Genomic DNA, 22,634 nt, shown 5'->3' with positions numbered 1-22,634 from the left:
TAACAAACACTTTTTCATTGTGTGTGCTGTGATGTGACGTATGGACTGTCAGTGACATTGCGCCAGTGCTGAGATGATTTCAAATACTGATTAGCAATAGTTTCAATGTTTATCGTTCTGAAATCCACTGCCCGCCATGTAATAACTCATTTTTTGTGTTAAGCATCAAGTCTCTAGATATCAGATTTAGACATTCAAATTTTACTTTCAACATGCATCGACGCACTGCTTTCTGTCTACATTTTAGCGTTTACGGATGTGTGTGTATGTCACACTGTTTTCGTGTGTATGTACACGCTGTATGTCAACTGAAACGTTAGAAGATCGTCGATTGTTGTAGGTTAAGTAGTTGAAGTTTTGTATTTTCTGCGTTGAAGACATGGCATCCTTTAATTTTGGAAATACTGGCCTGGCTAGCAGTACACCTGCAAAACGTAATACTTTGTCGTAAAACCGTCCCGCAGCGCATGGAATTTAATCGAACGAAATTTTCCATTTCAGCAACTGGATTCGGAAATTTTTCATTTGGTGGGAACACAACGACTCCTGCGTTCGGTGCAAATCCAGCAACTCCAGCATTCGGTGCCAATACATCAACAGCGGCGTTTGGTGCTAATGCATCAACTGCGGCGTTCGGTGCAAACACAACAACACCTGCTTTCGGTGCTAACGCAGCGAATCCTGCGTTCGGGGTAAGCACAGCAGCTCCTGCATTCGGTGGAATTCAATCGACTCCAGCCTTCGGAGCATCTACTGGTAAGAAGAATGTTGGTTTTCATTTTTCATTTCATTTCAACGACAAACAATTTCGTCCTCAAGGTTTCGGTCAAGCATCGGCTGCTCCTGCATTCGGAGCTACTGGATTCGGTACGAACACCTCTTCAACTTCAGCTCCACAATTTGGCTTTGGAACACAAACGACATCATCCACTGGATTCGGAGCACCAGGAACTCAAGCTTCTGCATTCGGCAGTGGATTTACCGGATTTGGCGCGACACCAGGTAATTTTCGGAACTTTTCGGTTCTGACAACTCAATCTCATTATCTGCCTAATTTTCTTCAGCTTCGTCAGCACCTACATTTAACTCATTCGGAGCGGGTGGGTTTGGTGGAATGAACACAACCTCGTCAGCAGCGCCATTATTCGGTGGATTCGGAAATACAGCTACAACATCTGGATTATCCGGAGGATTTGGAGCATTTGGAAAACCAGCTACTGGTACGCCTGCATTCGGTTCAACATTTGGTCAGCCCCAACAGCAACAACAACAGCAGCTTCCACAGCAATTGAATCCAGACGAATGTTTCGCTCAGTCCATTTTCAACGTATCAATTTTCGGCGACGAACGTGACACGGTGATAGCAAAATGGAATTACTTACAGGCAATGTACGGAACGGGGAAAGCTTTCTACAATCAAAGTGCGGCTCCGATCGAAATTACTCCGCAAAATTATTTGTGTCGCTTCAAAGCAATGGGCTACAGTAAAATGCCAGGCAAAGACAATAAAATGGGACAAGTGTCGCTAGTGTTTAACAAACCAGTGAATCAGGTGAAGGACAATCAGCCACAGATAGTGAATCAATTGAACCAGGTGCTGGGCAATAAGCCAACACTTATCGTAAATGTGGACAGTATTGTGCCACTTTCCGACAATAAGTCACAGTTGGTGATTTTCGTGGAGGAGAAGTCGCAGACATCCAACGAAACAAAGAAAATTTTGGCCACTGAACTCTGCAGCTTCTTGAACCAACCGATGACTAAGAATCAAGTGACCGGTATGGGTGTTGAACAGGTCATTGCTATGGTTTTGCCCGACGAAGATCTGTTAAAAGAATATTTGGACAATCCGCCGAAGGGCATCGACCCGCGCATGTGGAAACAGGCCAAACAGGACAATCCCGATCCCAAAAAATTCATTCCAGTGCCGATTGTTGGCTTTAGTGAGGTGAGGTATTATTCGGTGACACGAGCCCGTGAAACTAATTTATTTTCGAATTTTCGTTCAAACAGCTCAATTGGCGAATCAAGTGCCAAGAAGCCGAAACTGACATACACAACCAGTACATGTCGAAATTGACAAAAGACATTGAAGAATTGAAGCAACGGCACGCCAGCACAACGGCTAAAATGATGGAGCATCGCAGGAAATTGGCGGACTTAAGTCACCGCATATTGAAGGTATATAAAGTTGCATCGCAATCAAACCGAACCAGTTTCAAATCCGATTCTAACGAAATTTCAGATCATTGTCAAGCAGGAAATTACTCGCAAAGTGGGTGTCGGTATGACACCGGAAGAGGAGATTCTGCGAAGTAAATTGGAGAATATGCAAGTGCTGGTATCGGCACCGACGCAATTTAAAGGACGCTTAAGCGAACTGTTGTCCCAAATGAGAATGCAACGGAATCAGTGGCATCATGCGGTCGGAAATGGTTACACTCTCGATAAAGGTAACGAAAATTTGGTTCAATTGTCCCGGACAACATTCTCAATTGCATTTTCCACCCACTTAGACTCGTCCGAGGAGATGAAAACATTTTTGACGATGCAGCAAAAGGCCATGGCTTTCGTGATAGAGACCGTGAACAAGGACATGAAATCGCTGAAAATAATCACGGACGGAATGAATCAAATGGTGTAACATTAGCTTAGAATAAATGAACAGAAAGCAGCAAAAAAATTCTCGCCAAACTGTTCCACACACACGACGTGTTTTTGTTTCATTTGAGAATGTGCGAAGGTCTCTTTTGTCCTCCGATGTGCCCTGACAAACAAAATTGTCACCCAAAATATCATTTCTGCAAGTTAAAGAATCGTTTTCTCAAACTACCACACTATCCTCAGCCGATGCGGATCAGTAATCATATCTCTGGATGTTTGTCAATGTTTGGTCATTAATTTGTACTTTTTTAGTGGGTACACCGGAATCAGATGAAAACCTGCCCATTTGCGTAACAAGTTCAAATTGAGGGCGAACAGGTGTCAGACATGTCGTCTGTGAACCCAATCTTCATTTCCCGGTGAATGAACCGAATATACGAATGTCTTTGTTTGTACGTACTTAGAGTGCACATGGTAATGTTTGGTGAATTTTAAGCAAAATGAATTGGTTGTAATCAGTCGGTCGAACTATGAGTGTGTGTTGTGTATGAGTACTATACAACATGAGGTACATTCGTACACATGTTGGGATGTGTATACCGTGTTAGATTGGAGACGCTTATAATATTTTCGATGAAATTTTCTTTGTGATTGATGGGAAAGGTATGCAATAACGGTGGGTATCGCTGTAAATTCTATCATCCATTCGTGGTCTTCTATTGTTTTGATTTTCCTTTCATTGTTTATTTGCTGGAATCACTTTACTTGGATTCATGTCTCACGATTTTTATACGGACACCAAACCGGACTGATTCGGTAATTTCATTCTAATATTTGCGGTTACGTTGGCTTCCTTCAATCACCGAAATCACCAAAATTACTGAGTAGTCCAACTACTTTCGCTCGTTGAACTTTTGAATGGTTTCTTTACGTTAAATCAACCTCTTGTTCTCCTTTCATCTATTCCTCTAAATGGTGTATGATGTCCGTCGGCATTGCATGGAAATTGTAGAAACTTGGATCTCAATTTTGTGACGCTTTATAGGGCAACTTTTCTTTAGCTGAACATGGTGCTGTTGTAGTTTTCAGGGTAAACTAGTCCCACAGCAGTCAGGACAGTTTTGGCTCAGGAAACAATTTTTGTGTTTCGGGTTGAAAAGAAGATCTGATTCTGAAGATGGTTTTTAGTGCTTTGGAGTATAGTCCAATTGGTCCTCGAGAACACTCCATTGATCGTAGCTCTTTCGAATTGACTTCGTCACACTAGAGCTACGCAGATGTTTTTTGTATTTATATTCGAATTTAAACTGAAATAAATGAAATGAAATGAAATGAAATGAAATGAAATGAAATGAAATGATATCTCAAATTTGAAGTTTTTTTTCGGAACCAATTCAGCTTTCAAAGTAATAACAGGCCAAATGAGAAAATGAGAAATATTTAAGGAGACACAACACCACAAATAAATTCTCCCATTTCCCATAGTTTAGTCATTTATCTTGTTCCAAGAATTTATGTGTGCGATTTGTTGTTGCAGAGATTCTCTGGTGACTTTCCAGGGTACGTTTCTGACTGTCGCTTAAGGGTACAAAGAGAAACTCATCTGATTTTTTATGAAACTAGATATGTTGATCGCTCAATTTTATTTCTTTTGTTTTTGTGTGTACTTTACAATTTCAATTTCAATTAACAAGTGTCGTCTTTTCTAAGAAATCATATGATTTTACAAAAAAAAATGTTTTGCTGTGTCCTACGAATGATTAGATTTTACCCGCAGTTCGGTAACTTATAAGAGAAATGGTAACAGTGGCTATGCAACCCGATCGAAATGTTAACAGCAATTATCACTTTATCCTTAGACACATTATCGACGAGGTAACGACAATCTTTTTGCGATTTCCTGATCAGAACGACCTTGTAAGTAATTATTATTACCCGATGTTACAATGAAATACGAAAGGGACTTGTATTAATACTCTTACAAGCACTCGTGTACGTACGCGTCTCTTACACATTTCGCTAAAGCAACACTATTTCCTCGGTAAGTCTTTGATTGACCAGTAAAGATTGAATTGAATCGTAGATAAAGTGATAATTGGACTTATTAACCAATGGACTGTATGTGACGAGGAACAGAGAGAAAGAGAGAGAGAGCGATATTTTCATTGAAATTCTAAATGAAATTTTTTTAAATTTTATTTCAATTAAAGCCTAGGGCTTATGTGATTTCTGCTAATACAAAAACATTGTTTTGCATCACAAGGGAATGTGGTTGCGTTTACATATTATAGGAACATTGTGGAATGGCGTCATGATCGAGAATTCTATTTTCTATTAAATAATAACGGGCCGGGCGACTCGGATTGTATTGATATTAAAGGAAAAATTAAGTTCTTAAGTACTGTTCGCGTGTGATGACGAGATAAATCCCTGAAAACGTCTTCCCTAACTAATTAAGTAACTCTACTAACGACTATATTTACACACAACCTCTTGCAATGAAAATAACCGAAAAAAAAATTCTAAACGAAAACCAAAAAAACCTGCAAATAAAACCGGAGATACTTGACGTGGTCATAGAAACGCTTTAAGTAGCTGCCTGAACCAAACCAAACTGTTAAATTACAAAGCACCGACATATTTATACAGGTCGCCGAGTACTGTTCCGCTGTGACAGCACCGAATCCGAGTTTTTTAATTCCATCGCCAGCTTGTAGCCCAACTCTGGTCGTCGATCTCTACCCTCAACCATCGCTTTCACCTGTCAAAGCAACACGATCGAATTAGTATACCGAATGAGCTGCATAGTCTGAATCACACAGTAAATGGAAACGAACCTCTTTCGAATGAGCTATGATCCCATTGCTGGAAATGACCGTTTCCTTGGTGTGTTCAATGTCTTTCAAATCGACACCGCGGCAACAATCATCGATTAAGATTGTACGGTATCCAGCTGAGATGGCATCAATAGCCGTAGCACCGACACAGCTAAAAAACGAACGAAGAGGGAAAAATTAGATGAAAATTGATTAGCACATTCATTGTCATGATAATCGTACTCACACATCATACGCCAGTCCGCATACATAGATATCGGACGTTCCTTTCATTTTTAGTTGCGCATTCAGTGTCGTGTCCGACAGTTTCTTATTATCCCAAAACACCGAATAGGAATCCACTTCTGGATTCGTGCCCTTGTACACTTTAATGGAATTTTCGGCCACCTAAATTATTCAATCGAGTCGACAACATCGAGACGAGGAAAGTTAATTTTATGTTTCTCGTTCGGCGAAGTGGTGTCATATACCTTTAAGTCCTTATGCAATTCAGCTCCCCACGAATCTTGAACACAATGACGAGGCCACATTCTCTGTTTCATCGGTGGTGGTCCAGCATAAATCACTGTGTCATACACTTGTGCTGTGTCGGCGTCAACCTGAAATTGTCAGCATAGTCGTTGGTTTTGGATGGACGTCTTCTTCTTTCATTCGTCAACACTTACAGGGCTCTCTGAGTGCAAGGGTCGCTTTTTGATATTGTCGATGAAAGAAATGTGATCGCTTGGATGCCAATCCAACGAATAGAAAATCGCATCGAATTCAATGGTGTTTATCAACTTGTTGATGGGATCGATGATCTTTAAAGAGAGAGAAATTTTTGTAAAAATTGTCGAAATAGACGTCCTAATACTCGTCATGGGATAGTGCATTTCTCCATTATCTCTATTTACATTTACCTCGAGTCCATTCTGTTGTGCACTGCAATTGCTGATGTCCAACGAGCCGCTGATAAAATCATTTTGAACATCCACAACCAAAAAGGCATTGATCGGCCGGACGATCTTTTAAAGTAAAGACAATTTTGGCTTCTGGTTTGTCAAACTATTGTTTTAAGCCGAAAACACACAAGCAATTTTAACTGCTGAGATCGACAATTACACAGCATTTTCCATTGTTAAACGGGTGCTATAAATCGATTTACAATGGAAAACACCATTGCTCGTGTGTTTTCGGTTGTATCGTGCAACACGAAAATTCTTACCGTTTTGATCCAATGATTCCAGCAGAATTGAAATTCTTCCCGATCAATGAATCCGTCCCCGTTTTTATCGAATACCGAAAACATTTGCTCTAGCCGTTCCTGCGGTACAACGTAAATGTGACCTTTGTCGTTGCGGAATAGTGCGCGACAAATGAGCGTAAATTCGGTGATGGACAGCAGATCGTCGCTGTGGGAATTGGATTAGTAGAATAAAATATTTTTGATATTGTTTAACGCAACCGGAAATTGAAAATGAAAAATGATTAAAATTTGCGTAAGTACGAATTGTTATGCGGTGTACGCCTCTTCATTTTCGCACACAATCGGTTTTTTGATGTAATTTGTAAAATAATTAAATTTTGCGATACTTTCAAAAGGATTCCACAGCAACAATGATTTTCGTTGAATAATACGACTTGAATAGACCAATCATTTTTCGATAATACAACGGTCAAAATTTACATGAAAATTGATGTGCTTTGATTGTACGATTCTGTAACAAATTGTAGCTCATTGTGCTGTGGACAAATATGTTCATTGAATTTTCTAGAGCTTCAGAATATGAAACGTATGTTGTAGGAGTCAAAGATCCCACATTGGACATACTTCAAATTTGTGGGCGGATGAGTAAGGATGGTTTAGTAAGTAACACAGAAGCACCGCAGATTTTTTACACAAATAGTGGTTTAGGTCTCGATGCCATGAGTACGAAACGCGCATCCGTTGGTTCCAATGAAGTCTCATGGTTCCACTGCAGCCGTTTCACAAAAAAATGTTAGAAGTTACTAAAAAAGGTAACTTATTGGTGCAGCAGGAATCTAAGGTGCAGTGAGTTTAAATAACGAGCCCAGATGAGGTCTTCACTACCTATCGTTAGTACAATATCAAAATAAGACAAAAACTACTCATTCCTGTAAACCTTCGATATTGTACTAACGATAGGCAGTGAAGACCTATAGAGTGGCACCGCAGATACTTCCCGCACGAATAACTGTTCCGTTCCTATTACTTTTTTTGTGAAGAGACTGTAGTGGACCACGACTTCATCGGGAGCAACTAGAATTTAAGATTAATAACCTAACCCTCAACCCGATGCTTACATCTTCAATATCGGCTTAAACAGGTCATTCCAGAACTGAACAACTTTCATGACCTGAATCAAATCAGGTTCTTTACACTTCAAACCCGACCTGTTCTGAGCAGAAATTCTTAGCAGAACAAACTTCTCCAACTACAGAATCCTAATTTTAAATGTTACAAACGTAATAGTTAGTGTACCAGTGACTACAGTAGAATAACACATGGCAACTGAAATTATTGTGAGGAAATATGTAGGAGACAGTGTGCCTTCGTATCGTTCAATGTAAAACAAATAATCAAAATAATCCAGTTCGTGTCACATGATTGTCCCATATATTCATTTTTCATTTAAAAACAGAAAATCGAATGCAATGATCTGATGCGCGCTTGAGTTCTGAAAATAGAACTGCAGCAACAATTCAATCGAACTATAGGCTCAACCAACCCAGCTTATATGAATTATTGCAGTTCAATGAAACATTGAAATTTAGACTGAAGCGAGTCAATGATTTTGGTTTCCGGTAGTAACTAGTCATACAATTGATTGATTATGTATGCCAAAAAAGGCACTTAGTTAAACAGGTGTGTGGCACAATAAAATCAGAATACAATTTCGTGCACACGATAAATTGTTTCGTTTAATTTTGATGGGAAAATAGATATGAAAATCGCGTTATTGCCACTGTAATTGGCTAATTATGACACAGTGGATTGGAGTACAATCGATGTATTACGGTGTACTAAATTTGAATGAGAAGAATGGAGTTTGAAGACTTCTTTTGAAAACTTCATTGGCAGTCATTCAAAATGTCGATTGTTTGACAACTGACGTAGTTCCTCCGGCATATAGACGCATATAACTGACTTTCTGATCGTGCCGATGAAAAGTGATAACGACTACAAGACTTCATCGCTCAGTTGACTAGGGATTCCATAGCTATTAGTTTAAATGTGTTTGTCCCTGAGAAGCTGACTATGGACCTTAGTTACAATTTTAGAATTTTGTGCAACCGGCAATTCAAGGGACCATCAGTAAATTACGTGTGTTTGCAGATTTTTGTATCACATCGTCCATGACTTTACATATCTCACTTAACCAAAATCCGCCGCCCTTTTTGAAGTAAACGTCATTTACGTGGCTGTCAATAAAAGATGTCTGTAATTTTTACAAATTCTTACAAATTTACAAACGCTTTTATTATCAAAACACCTATGTTCGTTTTATGACTTTTAAATATCTTTGTTTTCCCTAGGGTCGAAAATGGCTTATTACAACCCTAGCGAGTAAAATTAAATTGACTTTAAACTCAAAAGCATGTTAAATCCATTAAGTTGGGCTCTCGTTTGTTTATCACGGACGATCCCTAGTGAAAAAAAGAACTTGGTACAAAAAATTGGGTGTGAAATGGTGTAGCTTAAGTCCCGTGCAAAAAAAAAAATCGCATTCTTTCCACAGCAAAACTACAATAAAATTACGCGATTCGATTGGATATTAACTTTTAATTAAATCAAATTTAATTTACTCGGTTGGCTTAACACATTACCGGGTTATCTTGTAGTCGCAGAAAATGTAATTGAAAATTTGAGCGGATATGAGTTTTATGAAGGAGTGTTTGCTATCTCATACTGATTTGAATTACGATACAATTCAACTTAAGAGCTTGGACGCAAACACTGTCCTCTAGATAACAAGGTCATTTAATTATTGGGCGAACAATCGATAAAATTTTGCGATTTAATTCCATAACCACTGATCATTCTACGAGTACTGAGGATATTTCAGTAATTTTGTGCCAAATAGGTTATTAGTGGGCGATTTTGATTGAAAATTGACCAGGACGAACAGTTGTCTCATCATGTAAAATCAGAAAATTGCAATATTCTAACGGTAAAAATTGATTGACTCAATGGAGGTTCTGTGAAGCAGCTGCGAAAGTGAATTTTCAAAGTTTCCTTTCAGCTTTCGAATGCTTTTAATGATTGTCTGGGTCAAGATTTTACAGAAATCATTTGAAGATCACAAAGAAATTGAAAGTAAAAATATAGAAAAAATCAATTGCACTGCGACTCAAAATGTTTATTGGACACGCATACATCAAGAGGAAGCAGCGCGATATTTATTTGGATTACCTCACCGAATAGCATGACGAAAAATTGCAGATATTTTTTTGTGTTGAAATCGTATCAATGACGAACCTTTGTTAAGACTGAATATATCCGTCCATAGAGGGTATTTTGAAGGCCTTACCACCATTTTACTAAAAATTTTTTTTTTGTTTTTTCAAGACCAAACACTAATTTTCCAAGAAATTTTAGATTAGATATTACGCAGAATGCCGATAACAATTCGCAATGCAAACACCAATTCTCCGATATTTTGTTGTTGTTTTCAAATATTTTTCAAAGTCACAAAATTTTCATCATTTTTCAAAATTCACTCCTCAACAGTCCTCCGACAGTATTATGCATCAAAAAATATTGCACTCACCCATCCTTATCGAATGCAGTAAAACACGCGTCCATTGCTATGAATCGAGGATCCTCAACTAAATGTTGACTCGGTGATTCCATCACGACGGTCGCTAAATGATAGTTGATTGCGGGCATAACGCTGCAACGAAACCGAACAAAAAAACATCAAAAAATTTATCGAAATAACAAAGTCCTGAGATTCACATGCGCATAGAGACTACCGTTGTGCTATGATAATGAAGTATAGACACTATGGTGTATGCGAACGGTTGGTGTATATGTTCTTTTACTACGTAATGCCACAAGTCTACGTAGGAAACCGAAATGATTGAGCAAGAAAAACGTCATGCTTATTCAACCAAAACGAATTTTGGATTTACTGGATGTAAGTACAATGGAGGATAAAACAACAATTTTGTTTCGGCATACAATAGAAACACGGAGTCATGTTATCTATGGCGTAATAAAAAGTATCCAATGAATTCGTAAACACTTAGTCTCAGTCACCGCATTTGATATCGCTATGCTAACAGGTAGAGTGTATGAGGAGGAATAGGAATACGAACTTTGCTGAATTGGAATCTACATTCCATCGTTCAGAATGATTATTTGTTTAACAAGCGAAATTTTTTCCACTGAATGGTAAAGAGTGAAAGAAATTTGCAGTTTTCTCAACGCATTTCAACGGACAAAATAGCTATTTACATAACTGCGCAATTGATCCGAAAATAGTCAAGTCAAGTCAAGTTGAGGCGTAGCCGAGGTTTCCAACAAATCGTATGCGCAAAATACCAGTTTAGGCACAAACTCGGAAGAAAATTTTGAGCGGCTTGAAAACATACATGCCGAAATCGTACGCAGTTTCCAGCGGACTGCCTCAGTAAAAAAAAATTGTAATTGAGACTTCTCTAAAGCCTAAATCGAACGAATTCAGACTTCTGAGTGATCAACTTCATACAAAATTTTCCTCACTAAGACAGTGAGAAGTCTGAATTCGATCGATTTAGGCTTTGTGAGAACTCTTTTTTTACATATTTGACATATGTAGACTCTTGAAGCCAATTTTTTTCTTTACTTTTTCGATGGTTGTGTGGCTAGTAGGAAGATGTTTGGATGTTGCCTTGCTAGCTGTCCTTGTTGATCGCTTATACTGTTTTATCAATTTAATAGTGATATCGCCAAATCTTCAGGTGATTGGGGAACAAGCAGTCTCCGATTTTGATGAGTCATACCTCGTTGGATTCGTCTTTCAATTCTAGTAAAACACGTATCTTTCACTTTTTCTAAAAAAAATTGTTTTCTTTGAAAAGCGTTCAAAAGTGAAGACATGTCAGAGGGTACCGAAAACAGTTTTTCGACAATAACTCTCAAAGAAATCTACATTTCGGCACCAACTTTTTTTCCAAGACTTCTGTAGGCTTGTAACCCAAAAGTACTGGGTTCATTTATATGTGCAACGACAGTGGGTGAGGCCAGCTACAACACCCCATACTCAGTTCCGTGGAACATCTAAGCTGCAGAGAAGGCGGACTCTCCGAACATTCACTATATTTTAGTCATAACAATCGTGGACCTACTAGCACCAAGCGGTGCCTATACTCTACCTGTAGGTCTTTCCAAGGCCGACATTCGTACAACATTACAACAATTTAAAATAATTTTTTCTTGAGGTATTGTCGAAAAACTGTTTTCGGTACCGTCTGACATGTCTAAATTTTTGAAAGCTTTTCACAGAAAACAATTTTTTTTATAAAAAGTGAAAGACACGATAATAAAATGAGCTACGCGGTGCGATTAGTTTAAGAAATATTTTTTGTAAATAAATGTAATTGAAATTGAAATTGATGTGCACTTTTCTTATGAATTTATCTCTGAAAACACGAACGCGAGGTGTCGGTGTCAAATAGGGTCTTGTTGATTATAAAATTCATACCTTCCAAGATATGGTCGATTGAAAATATGGGTAAAAGTTTGACTACTTCAGCGAACGTCTAGTGGTTCCTCTGTAACCAGAAAGCAACAAAAACATCAAACTGGTTCATCCGATATCGACATGTATATTTTCAAAATAGTCCCTCTGTGCGTATGAAATGCATTAACGCACTAATTTGATTCCATAACTGTACTTGTATGATTGTGTAAGACGGCCGAACTTTGTGAAGAAAGTGAGACGACGATTTTCATTCAAAAATTTTTAGCTGAACTAACGGCGAGTAGTTCACTCACATGTGCAGAAACTACTCGCTATTTTCACTACAGTTCTTTTTTTACTATTTGAACGTGTTGCTGGAAAACATTTTTAGCACAAAATCTTTATGATTATCGAAGGTTACGCCTTTACACTTCTACTCACAGGAAGGAGTCGATGAAGCACATAGATATTAATTTCGGGCACTGCGGTAACTGTTTATGATTCGGTCAAGCATTCGTGTATCACACACGGAGTTACACATTTAGACGACAAACGACAGGATAAATAATAGTAGGTTACAGTGCACCCTGCGAAAATGATTCATTACATGGGGGAACAATTTTGAGATATGAGCAACTCACAAGTGTGTGTTTAAGCGCCTCGGTTTGAAAACTGTTATTTTGACGCGGGTAGTTACATACCTCGCCTTCGGCTCGGATATGCAAACTCTACCCTTGTCAAAATAACAGTTTTCAAACCGAGGCGCTTAAACACACACGCGTGAGTTGCGAGTTTCAAAATTGTTCCACCATGTAATGAATCATTGCAGCAGGATGCACTGTATTCTATTTTATTGCTTGCCCATGCGAAAATTGATTCTTACATATCAATTTCTATAAATAGCAACAAAAGCTGATTTAAATACAACCATCTCTGTAGACAAAATCAACAAAACAAATAGAAATTTTTTCGGCACTATAAAACCAGTACACAGCCGAAATCGGCTCATACTTCTTCATAAAATATCCCGAAAATATTGGTATTGGTACAGCAGTACCAACCGTACCGAAAGTGATCGAAGTGATCACACTATAGCAGGTGCCATGTTGTCATTGAATTGTTATTCCGTACCATGATAATACATTCTAAGCAATGATTTTGTTGTCTTTGTTATTTAGACGAAAAATTTTGCAGTGGAATGAATTGTGTCTAAAATTAATCAATGTGTGAAGTATTTTCGAATTTAAGTGAAAAATACGCAACTAAAAGTGCTCGCTATGTGTGTTCATAACAAACATTGAAATTATTGCTAGAACAAATATGGCCGACGCTTTCAGTTTTGTGATTTTTCTTTTTAAGAATTGAAATTCTTTTGCCACACTGAACTCTCGCCACTGCAAAATAATTGTCCAAAAACACAAAACATCAATAATTATTCTCGTTTTCATGTCAAAAAGCATAAAATATTTCAGATGACGCATTCACTTTCAAATGGCTGCACCCCACGAAAACTGATTTTACATGAATGACTCGAGCAACCCGCGAAAATATAGATTCCCTGACGAAAGTGTCACGCAAATATCCCTAAGGGAATCGACCATTTTCGTGGGGCCCAAATTGATATGTATGAATCAATTTTCGCATGTGGCAAGCAATAAATAAATAAAACGACTAACGTCTCCAATGTCTTTCAAGTCTTGCGAGTACTAAAGATAAAATGATTGTAGTGCAAGGTAGCTGCCTTGTTGTAGTGTCATACAACTATGACAGTAGACGTAAGACTAATTGTCGTCATGTCACGGTTGTTTTATTAAAGATATCAACATACTGATAATGAAAAAAATGTTCTCCGCTCCGAAATAATATTCTACGACACGACAGACGTCTTTGCTTTGCGTAAAAAGATGTTAGGAGAACGTAACTGATAGCGAATGGCATATGGGTTAGTCCAATAATACATTTACTAAAGTCATTTCGACCTTTACAGTGATTATATTAAATTTTCTGATGTCTTAATTTGACCTCAAAATTTAAACTTCTCTGAATGGAACCGTAGCACTTAAAATGTCAATTTTTGGCCTACACATTCTTAAAATTGATTTTTAACTGATTTTCACGGTTAAAAATCGATTTTAAGAATGAGTAGGCCAAAAATTCACATTTTAAGTGGTAAAGTACTTTGCCAATTCTTGTTCAAGAACAGTGATTACGATTTGAAGAGCCGATAAGAACTAATATCTGATTAGTTTTGACACATAATAATGGTCATTTATGACATTGAGTGCAAAGTACTCTATTAAACCCTAGGTGTGTAATTACTCATTTACATAGGCTCTGCGGTAATCTACTATTAAAACATCGGCGCCCGGCAAGTTGAGTTTGCCTCGTTAGGAAGCACATTGAATGCTGGTTTGGCGTATTTCCAACGTCTTTTAAGAAAAGCGTTGTTCCTAACTTATGCTAAAAGGCTTTTTTTTAGCGAATTAGAGGTTTCCAGCACGAGCCAAAGGCGAACCTTTAAGCATACATCGGGAAAAAATAACAATTTTATACCATAAAACAGCAGCATTTTGCAATAACCGTGTTTAAAGACATTTTTTAAATGGAAGAAACTTGGTTATTATAAAATGGTGTCCCTAAGAGTCCTTAACAAACACTAATGTTGGTAGGTTAACTTGACCGTGATTACCAAATGTCAATGTCAATTACAGTTCAACGTCGCAATGCAGCATCTGTTATGGGAACATTCCCCGATGGAAAAGCGTTGGATGAAATGTTTAATTTGTAATTCGTTTATTATCTTTGGTCTTACTACAGCCTAGCAACCTTCTATTGCTCTTATTCCATGTATTCGCCGTATTACACGATATTAAAATGTTAATAATCTTGCTTGAAAGTGTACAGAATGCCAATATATTCAGTAGGTTTCTTTGCCGGTTGATCAAAATGTTGGTTTCTTTATGCCGCGATAGTTCACGTAAACAAACCAACATTAGAATACCAACATGATAAATTATAGTACTAACTTGGCCAAATTAGTAAGTCAGATACACTTGCTGGAACCACGGCAGAGTAAAAGTAACCCTGGCAGGAGCGGTTCATTATTGAAACGTCAAATGAGGGACCTAACACTGTATGAAAATGAACTCAAATGAACACTGACATAAGTTGAAAAATTTAATTCGCAAAAAACATACGGCTACTAGATTATTCAGGTCCCTAGTCAAACAAGCGCTCCTGCCTGGGTTACTTTTACTCTGCCGTGCTGGAACTTATTCTCGTCATAAGATTTTTTCTTGTAAACTGCATTATTTCATGGTATTCATCATCAAATCAAATCAATTCTTGAACTTATCGTAGATGTATAGAAACTTAAATGCGAATGTAACGTTGGTCAGTGGGTCGGTGTCGGTGACACCAGTTTCATTTTCAATAGCTTAACTATTTGAGTTTTTAAGTTGATTAAATTTCTGTAATTAATTTACTAAATAAAAGAATGCCGGAATTCGTCTAGACAGCACGGTTGAGCAAATGATAGGCAAAATAATTTTTTTTTTTGACCGAAACTACAAAGTCATATTTGAGCTTTTACTCATGTTATACGAATTAACTATAGTTATTTATCCCTAATGTAGTCCGTCGTATAAATGTATTTTATCAGTACAAAAAAAAACCTAAGTGGAAGGTGACGCAAGTACTTGTGTCTACTTATAACTGATATCGTCTAGGGTCAAGCATGCACCGTCTGAACGCAAAAGTTTTAACAACACTTTGATGTAGAGACAAAATTTTACACAAAAAAAAAGTTTGTGCCACCGAGAATTGAAATACGACTCTTTTCAGCACTCATTTTAGTGTTGTAAAGTGACTTATTTCAGCACCCGTTTGCTGGGATATTTCAACACTCAAAGCAGTGTTGTTATGGAATTTGTATGAGTTATTACAACATTCGTTTTAGAAAATGCAAAGCAATGTGATCGATCAAATTTGAAGAGTGATTGTTTACCATGAAAATTATGATTTTTTGGGCATTTGTCTATTTCAATTCTCGGTTGGCACAAAGCATGATGTGTTACACGTATTGTAATGAGATTTTTTCAGCACACGACCCAATTTTCCTTACTCGCTCCGACGAAAACACAGTAATGATCATGTAAAGAGAAGGTAAAACAAATCGAAATCAATTTTCTCTACACAATTTACACTGTATGCTCAACGGTCGAAATGTATAGTAAACCTCACCCCACTAAAGGTTAATTTTTTTTTTGGTTGAAAATGACTTTTCTTTCATAAATACTCAGTAATTTAAGGAGAATTTAGAGGTCGATTATAGTCAATTATAGTCAATTAGACGAAAATTCCAATTAAAATTGGACTCACTTTACTCGGTTAGCATGGAAATCATATTTAAATTTCAGATTTTTTTATTTTTATTTTGCTTGTCGGCAGTACCGACTCAGTACCAGGTACGGAAATACATCAGTGATCCTAATAAACATCAATAGGTAATTACTCTAAAAAAAAGTTTTCAAAGTTAAATGTTGCATGTTGTCCATATATGTTATGATGTAGAATTGCAGTTTGCCACAAATAGATCAACGAAGAAATGTAAATTGTAAGGGAAACTATTTTTTCTTTTCTCAAATTAGGTCACTGTCTGGGATGTTGTACTGAAAATATTATTGAACCGTGACCGTGACCAATCAAGAATTGGTGCCTGTGTCAGCGGAGGTAATTTTATGTGCTTTTGGGCCAAATATGGACTTATGGGGTTTGGATGCATATGCGGTGAAATATGAACACTTAAACCTTTCAACTTCTATTTCATCGTAGATGCATTCAGACCCTATTTCGCCTAAAAGCACATAAAATTACCTTTCAAATGATACGCCACACGACCATGTACGTTTTGTGTACCTCGAGAAATTTCTGTAAGAACAGTGTAAGTCTTCGGTTGAAAACTTTAACTGTATATATTTCAGTGTGGATGAATTCTAAAACCAATAACTGTAGAAATTTTTGTAAGAAAATTGCAATTTTTCGGTATTTGCTCACCTTTCACCAGCCACACAAGTTTCGAAGAATTTTTTGTGAAAGTGGTTTTGGCTTCTCGGGTCGAAGTCCTTTCTAGGTACATATAAAAAATTCCAATAGAAAATGCGTCCGATTTTGGTAGGCTGTTTTTCAAAAGAATCCCTCGGTACATTTGAATAACTCCACCATTTCCGCCCGGTGGTTATTTTTTTTAAATTCTAAGAAAACACGAGTCTAATATTTTAGCCCGTCATATCATCTGAACACATTTTGTGCTATATTTTCGGACTGAGCTGAAAAAACTGTCCGGACTAATTCTAGTACAAGGTTCTCATGGATGGATTCGCAAATAAAGTGTTAAACGTGACGTAGGCCGGAATATACAATGCGTTACTAAATATAATCCGTGCGAATAAACCAATTTTACCAAAACTAGGTGAAACCGTGAAGTCTATTAATATTAGAAATTCTAACATCATGCCATGCCAATTGTTATTAAGACCCACTAATAAACTCAGCGTATTAAACACTGCAAAGGATTTTATTATTAGAAATTTAATCAACTCAACAAAAAGAACAATTCTCTTTGCTTAAATGACGCAGCCTTTATTTTGTTCGTTTGTTTGCCCATTAAAAAGCTACGTCATATGCAGTAAACCAATATTACGATTTTCGATGTATGATAGATTTGGATGCACGATTACAGAGCGATAACATGTTTTATGTAAATACGCGACATGTATTACGCTATTTCCATAATATGCAATACGAAACAGAGAAAGGAAAAAAAAATGTTGTGCGGGTTGTTTGTATACAACATGTATTGCTGAATTTTCCAACCATATTTTACCCCGAAGTAAAAATTGTTAGATAGGTCATAGTTCGAATAAATAAATTGTTGGCTATGGATTTCGCTCTATAGATAGGCGATTATTGCATGCCGAACGGTTTCAGTTTCACAGCGAAGAACAATAATAGTCACATTCGCATAAATCTACCTTTCCATCGAACCGTACACAATGTATCATATCACCCACAGACTGTGTTTTCTTATGCGCTCTACATAAAATGATTGTATAAATATCTGGTAAATGGTTTGGCATATGAATATATTGTCTATAGATCTTCGATAAAATAGAGACAGAGAGCCTTTATTGTGAATATAAAGTATTTCTAATTCCTTTTAAGTAAAAGGTAAAAAGGAAAAGTGAAAGAAAAATTGATTTTCTCGTGTTGTTTAGCTGAATGGTAATCCATAAAAAGAAAAATATTTTTATTTAAATCCGAACGTATAATGTTATTGCTCAGCACTTCTTATAGTTACCGATAACTTTCAAGGAAATGAGTAAAGTCAAGCCACTGCTATACACATTCACATCAATTGTTTTTTGGATAAAGTGTGAATTAATGATTTGAGTTCTTTTTTGTATGGTTTGGTATTTACACACGTCGAGCGAGCGTGTCGAAATGGCACGTTCGTGAAATGGGTCGTGTTTTGTTATCCTATTTCAAGAAAGCGATCTGAGCCCTTCAATCGACCCCTTCTGTGGTTACGGCAACCCAAACGCCATTGAAGATTTAGGACACTTACAAAACTGAAGATTGAAATTTTTAACGTACATTATTGACCGACACCACACAGTACAACAGTACAACAAAACTATTTATGTTTCAGGCATGTAGTATACGTTGAATAAATTGGTTTATTGAGTCTATACCTCAATTTCAATAGATCATTGAAGTGAAAAATCAAAAAGAAAATGTTGACATTGGCGCTGGCGATCAGTTTCGACGGTCAAACCATGAACTTTCATCACAACCCATTCGACTGTATCCGACTATATCCGAGTATTTTCATCTATTCGACTATACCCGAGACTATTCGACTATACCCGAGACTATTCGACTATTCCCGAGACTATTCGACTGTACACGGCGTCCCTCAATCGAAAAAAAAAAGTTTTATGAAAGGTTACCCACAGGGTTACTACAGAAATGAATAGAGTACATCCCAAAGATCTCAAAACAAGCTTCGGTTGAGTTTGATCAGATCCTTCCTGTTACAAGAATTTTCATAATCAAGAATTTTCTACGATTTCCTATGTAAAATACTCGAAACATCGTCTACATTTCACTATCCAAAATGATGAATTTTGAAAGGTTACCCACAAAAGTTTTACATAAATGAAAAATGGGATCCACAAGGAACCGAATCCAGGTATCGGTTGAATCTGACTCGATCCATCATCAAAACTTTATTTCGGTTGATGGACACCGTGTGTATCCGACTATTCGATTGTATCCGAGTATATTCGACTATATCCGAGGACTTTCAACTATTTGACTAGCCCGAGACTATTCGGCTGTCTCCGACTATTCGACTGTATCCTACTATTCGACTATATCCGAGTATTTTCAACTATTCGACTATACCCGAGACTATTCGACTGTATCCGGCTATTCGATTGTATCCAAGTAAATTCGACTATTTCCAAGTATATTCGACTATATCCGAGTATATTCGACTATTCGATTGTATCCGAGTGTATTCGACTATATCCGGGTATTTTCTACTCTTCGACTATACCCGTGACTATTCGACTGTATCCGAGTATTTTCAACTATTCGACTATATCTGAGACTATTCGACTGTATCCTACGATTCGACTGTATACTACGATTCGACTGTATCATACGATTCGACTGTATCCTACGATTCGACTGTATCCATGTATGTATATTCGACTATATCGAGTAGATTAGATATCAAGCTCGATTGTAATTGGAAGATATAGAAATTGTGATTGGTTTTAACTATAAATCACTTGATTTAAATAAGTACACCATCGAGAACAAGGCGAACAAGGTTTTATGTACAGGAGGGGAGAGGGGAATCATCATTTTTACAAACGTCACTTTTACGCACTAGGGCATCTTCACATTCAATTCAAATATAATTTCTTAAATATTCGGAACTGCTCCTATTTCATGATTGTTTGAAAAAAAAAGTAGCTTTCTATCTTAACTCCCTAACTTGGTCATTTCTTTGTCATACTGTCGTCATCGCCCGATAAGATTTGGCACTTTAAGCGGTATGATCTGGGCTTTTAAATCTTCGAAACCCGACGTTCTGACGATCTTCCAATGTTCTGCGACATAAATACGATGTGATTGTCAGATGTGTTGATAGACTCAATAGACCGTGTGAAGTATAAATAATTTATTTTTAATTGATGTAAATTATTATTCGGTAGAACAAAAGTGTAAACAGAATATCTGAAAAATGTCTGTTCGATTTTATATCTCACTTTTAAAGCTGTAACTTGAATGAGACTAAAAGCATATCCAGATCCATTATAATTCAATCTAATTGAATTCTTACTAAGATTCTAATAAGTGGGATGGCATCGGGATGGCAAGAATATTTTTCAATAATTTCTGTTAAAAAAATTAAATATTCGGTCTATTGCAGTTATTGGAATCCATAGAAAACCCGCACATCTCTATTTCTAACATGTGAAAGTATCTCTACTTCTAGTAATACTATGAGCAATGAGCATGTGGTAAGAAGGTAATATTTTGGTCAAATAACAAAAGGATTTCGCCAACGCATTCAAAAACAGGCACAAGAACAGATTTAACATAAGAGCCTACTCGGCGCAGTAATCAGACTGTTTCGATCTGTGAGAAAATTAAATTCGTCTTTCGACGCTTTCGACGCTAATGTAATGCAGTTGAATAATAAATGTGGATTCTAAGGCATTTTCTAGAGTTTCTAGAATTTTCGCAATTTTTTTAGGTATTTTAAGAATTCAGGAATTGAAATTCCGAAAATACGTCCATCAGGTGTGTAAACTGACGCGAAAGCGTAAGGCAAATCATGTTTAAATATTCTCTAGCACGACAGAGTAAAGTTAACCAGGCAGGAGCGCTCTGCCGTGTCTCTAGGGATCTATTGCAAAGACAAGAGACATATATGAAACAACGTTGCAGTTGCTGTCGTTTTAACCAATTTATTATGAGATTTAAATCCACTTTACCATAAATTAAAATAAAATGAATTTCCTCCCAGTTTTATGACAAATATTTAGTTTTTTACATTGGTATATTACCTCTGCGGGGACCAAAATAAGAGGCTTTTTGACCGTTAAAAAATTCTGTTCTTGTGGCTGTTCTTGGAGTGCGTTGAAAATTGAACTTTCATCTCGACATCTAACTGTTTCATCAATAAAATCTTTGGGACTGACATCATTTTAATAATGGTTTGTATATGGAAATGATATATAAATTCGATTCGGTTTGATTTACTGATTACCTAGACATTCTTGAATCAAAATGGTCCCATTTTAAATGAATTAATAATTAAAAAGAAACGTTGTCGATACAACGTGAAAGTGTCAGGTGAAATGTTTGAAATACACAGCATTCCATTAGTGGAAAAGTTAACCATCCCACTTGAACGTAATCAATTAATTAAACCGAATAAGATAATATTCAAGTAACACTTACCACTCGTTCATATCTTGTGAAATCGAAAATCAATTGGAATTTCAACGAAAACAATGAATGGTAAACAATAACAAAAGTTCTTCACTGTGATGACAACAACTTATTCATTATTTAATGTGAAAGGTCGGAATAAAATTACGAACCGAAGCACAGTCAACCAAAATAACTTTTAATTAAAACATTTGCATTCGTTATCAACTTAATGTCTGACGTGTCGTCATTAAGACACCACCGGCTAAAGATTTTTTTTATTAGTGGATTTGAAAACTGTCACAACATTGTGAAAGTATCTAATACCACCATGCGCGACATCCTCACACATTCATAACAGTGAATTTCATTTGATACAGGACTACCTGTCAATGGATGCGGTGTGTGTGTGTATTGTGTTGTATAGTGTAAGTGTATCAAAACGATCAAAACGATGAAATGAATTTTGAACGGTTGAAATTACAAAGCGAAGTATCAGACAAAACATTTGAAACGTTCTCTGGTGCAATGTGTTTAAGTTTCAAGTTTTTCAAACTGTGCGTATTTAACTACAGACGCGATCGCATTTCTCCGTTAACTTTTCACTGATTTCCTTTACGGTCTTTCAATCATCACTAATGGACTGCTAAACGGAGAAGTGAGATATCACTTAAACTAAGTCGGTCTGGCTACCAATAATCGGCTCTGTAAAAATATTTAAGGGCGCCAAGTTACAGTTATTCAATGAACGTCAACATAAGGCATGGTCGAATGTCAAATTTAGTATGTAGCTCTGATGAGAGGTGAGTTTGTTTATATGAAATCGCTTTGTCCTCCGGTTTGTATGAACAGACCATACCTGGTTTATACTTTCATTGCACTTATTGATGTATATAAAGAAGAATCCCTGAACTCAAAGCTGTTGGGGAGGTGGGTGACATCGTAATTTTTTTAAAGCAATTTGGGCACATTCGCAATTTTACAGAAAGAGGATGAATGAAGAAAGCGATGA

At 36.9% G+C, this 22,634-nt stretch overlaps 2 protein-coding genes across 3 annotated transcripts; one reads left to right on the top strand and one right to left on the bottom strand.

The window, feature by feature from the left end:
* The first annotated feature begins 272 nt into the window (after positions 1 to 272).
* On the top strand, positions 273 to 2,709 carry LOC119084335 (probable nucleoporin Nup54). 2 transcript variants are annotated; one of them, XM_037194265.1, is made up of 8 exons: positions 277 to 434; positions 502 to 625; positions 680 to 756; positions 820 to 1,002; positions 1,065 to 1,948; positions 2,014 to 2,181; positions 2,246 to 2,453; positions 2,517 to 2,709. In XM_037194265.1, exons 1-8 carry the CDS (start codon positions 380 to 382, stop codon positions 2,642 to 2,644), a joined length of 1,827 nt encoding a protein of 608 aa, XP_037050160.1. In that variant the 5' UTR covers positions 277 to 379; the 3' UTR covers positions 2,645 to 2,709. The 2 variants fall into 2 exon arrangements, with proteins under 2 accessions (XP_037050159.1, XP_037050160.1); XM_037194264.1 differs by having other exon boundaries at positions 273 to 434; positions 502 to 756.
* A 1,502-nt stretch (positions 2,710 to 4,211) lies between these two features.
* LOC119084330 lies at positions 4,212 to 21,959 on the bottom strand. The gene is made up of 9 exons (XM_037194261.1): positions 21,653 to 21,959; positions 10,214 to 10,336; positions 6,646 to 6,832; positions 6,341 to 6,445; positions 6,107 to 6,241; positions 5,912 to 6,040; positions 5,668 to 5,828; positions 5,442 to 5,592; positions 4,212 to 5,365 (listed from the first exon to the last, which is right to left on the bottom strand). The coding sequence occupies exons 1-9, from the start codon at positions 21,661 to 21,663 to the stop codon at positions 5,246 to 5,248; spliced, it is 1,122 nt and encodes a 373-aa protein (XP_037050156.1). The 5' UTR covers positions 21,664 to 21,959; the 3' UTR covers positions 4,212 to 5,245.
* Between the last annotated feature and the right edge of the window lie 675 nt (positions 21,960 to 22,634).

Source organism: Bradysia coprophila, unplaced genomic scaffold, assembly GCF_014529535.1.
Source record: "Bradysia coprophila strain Holo2 unplaced genomic scaffold, BU_Bcop_v1 contig_732, whole genome shotgun sequence".
Classification (NCBI taxonomy): Eukaryota; Metazoa; Arthropoda; class Insecta; order Diptera; family Sciaridae; genus Bradysia; species Bradysia coprophila.
Note: the sequence above shows the minus strand (reverse complement) of the source record. Positions and strands in the feature narration are given on the sequence as shown.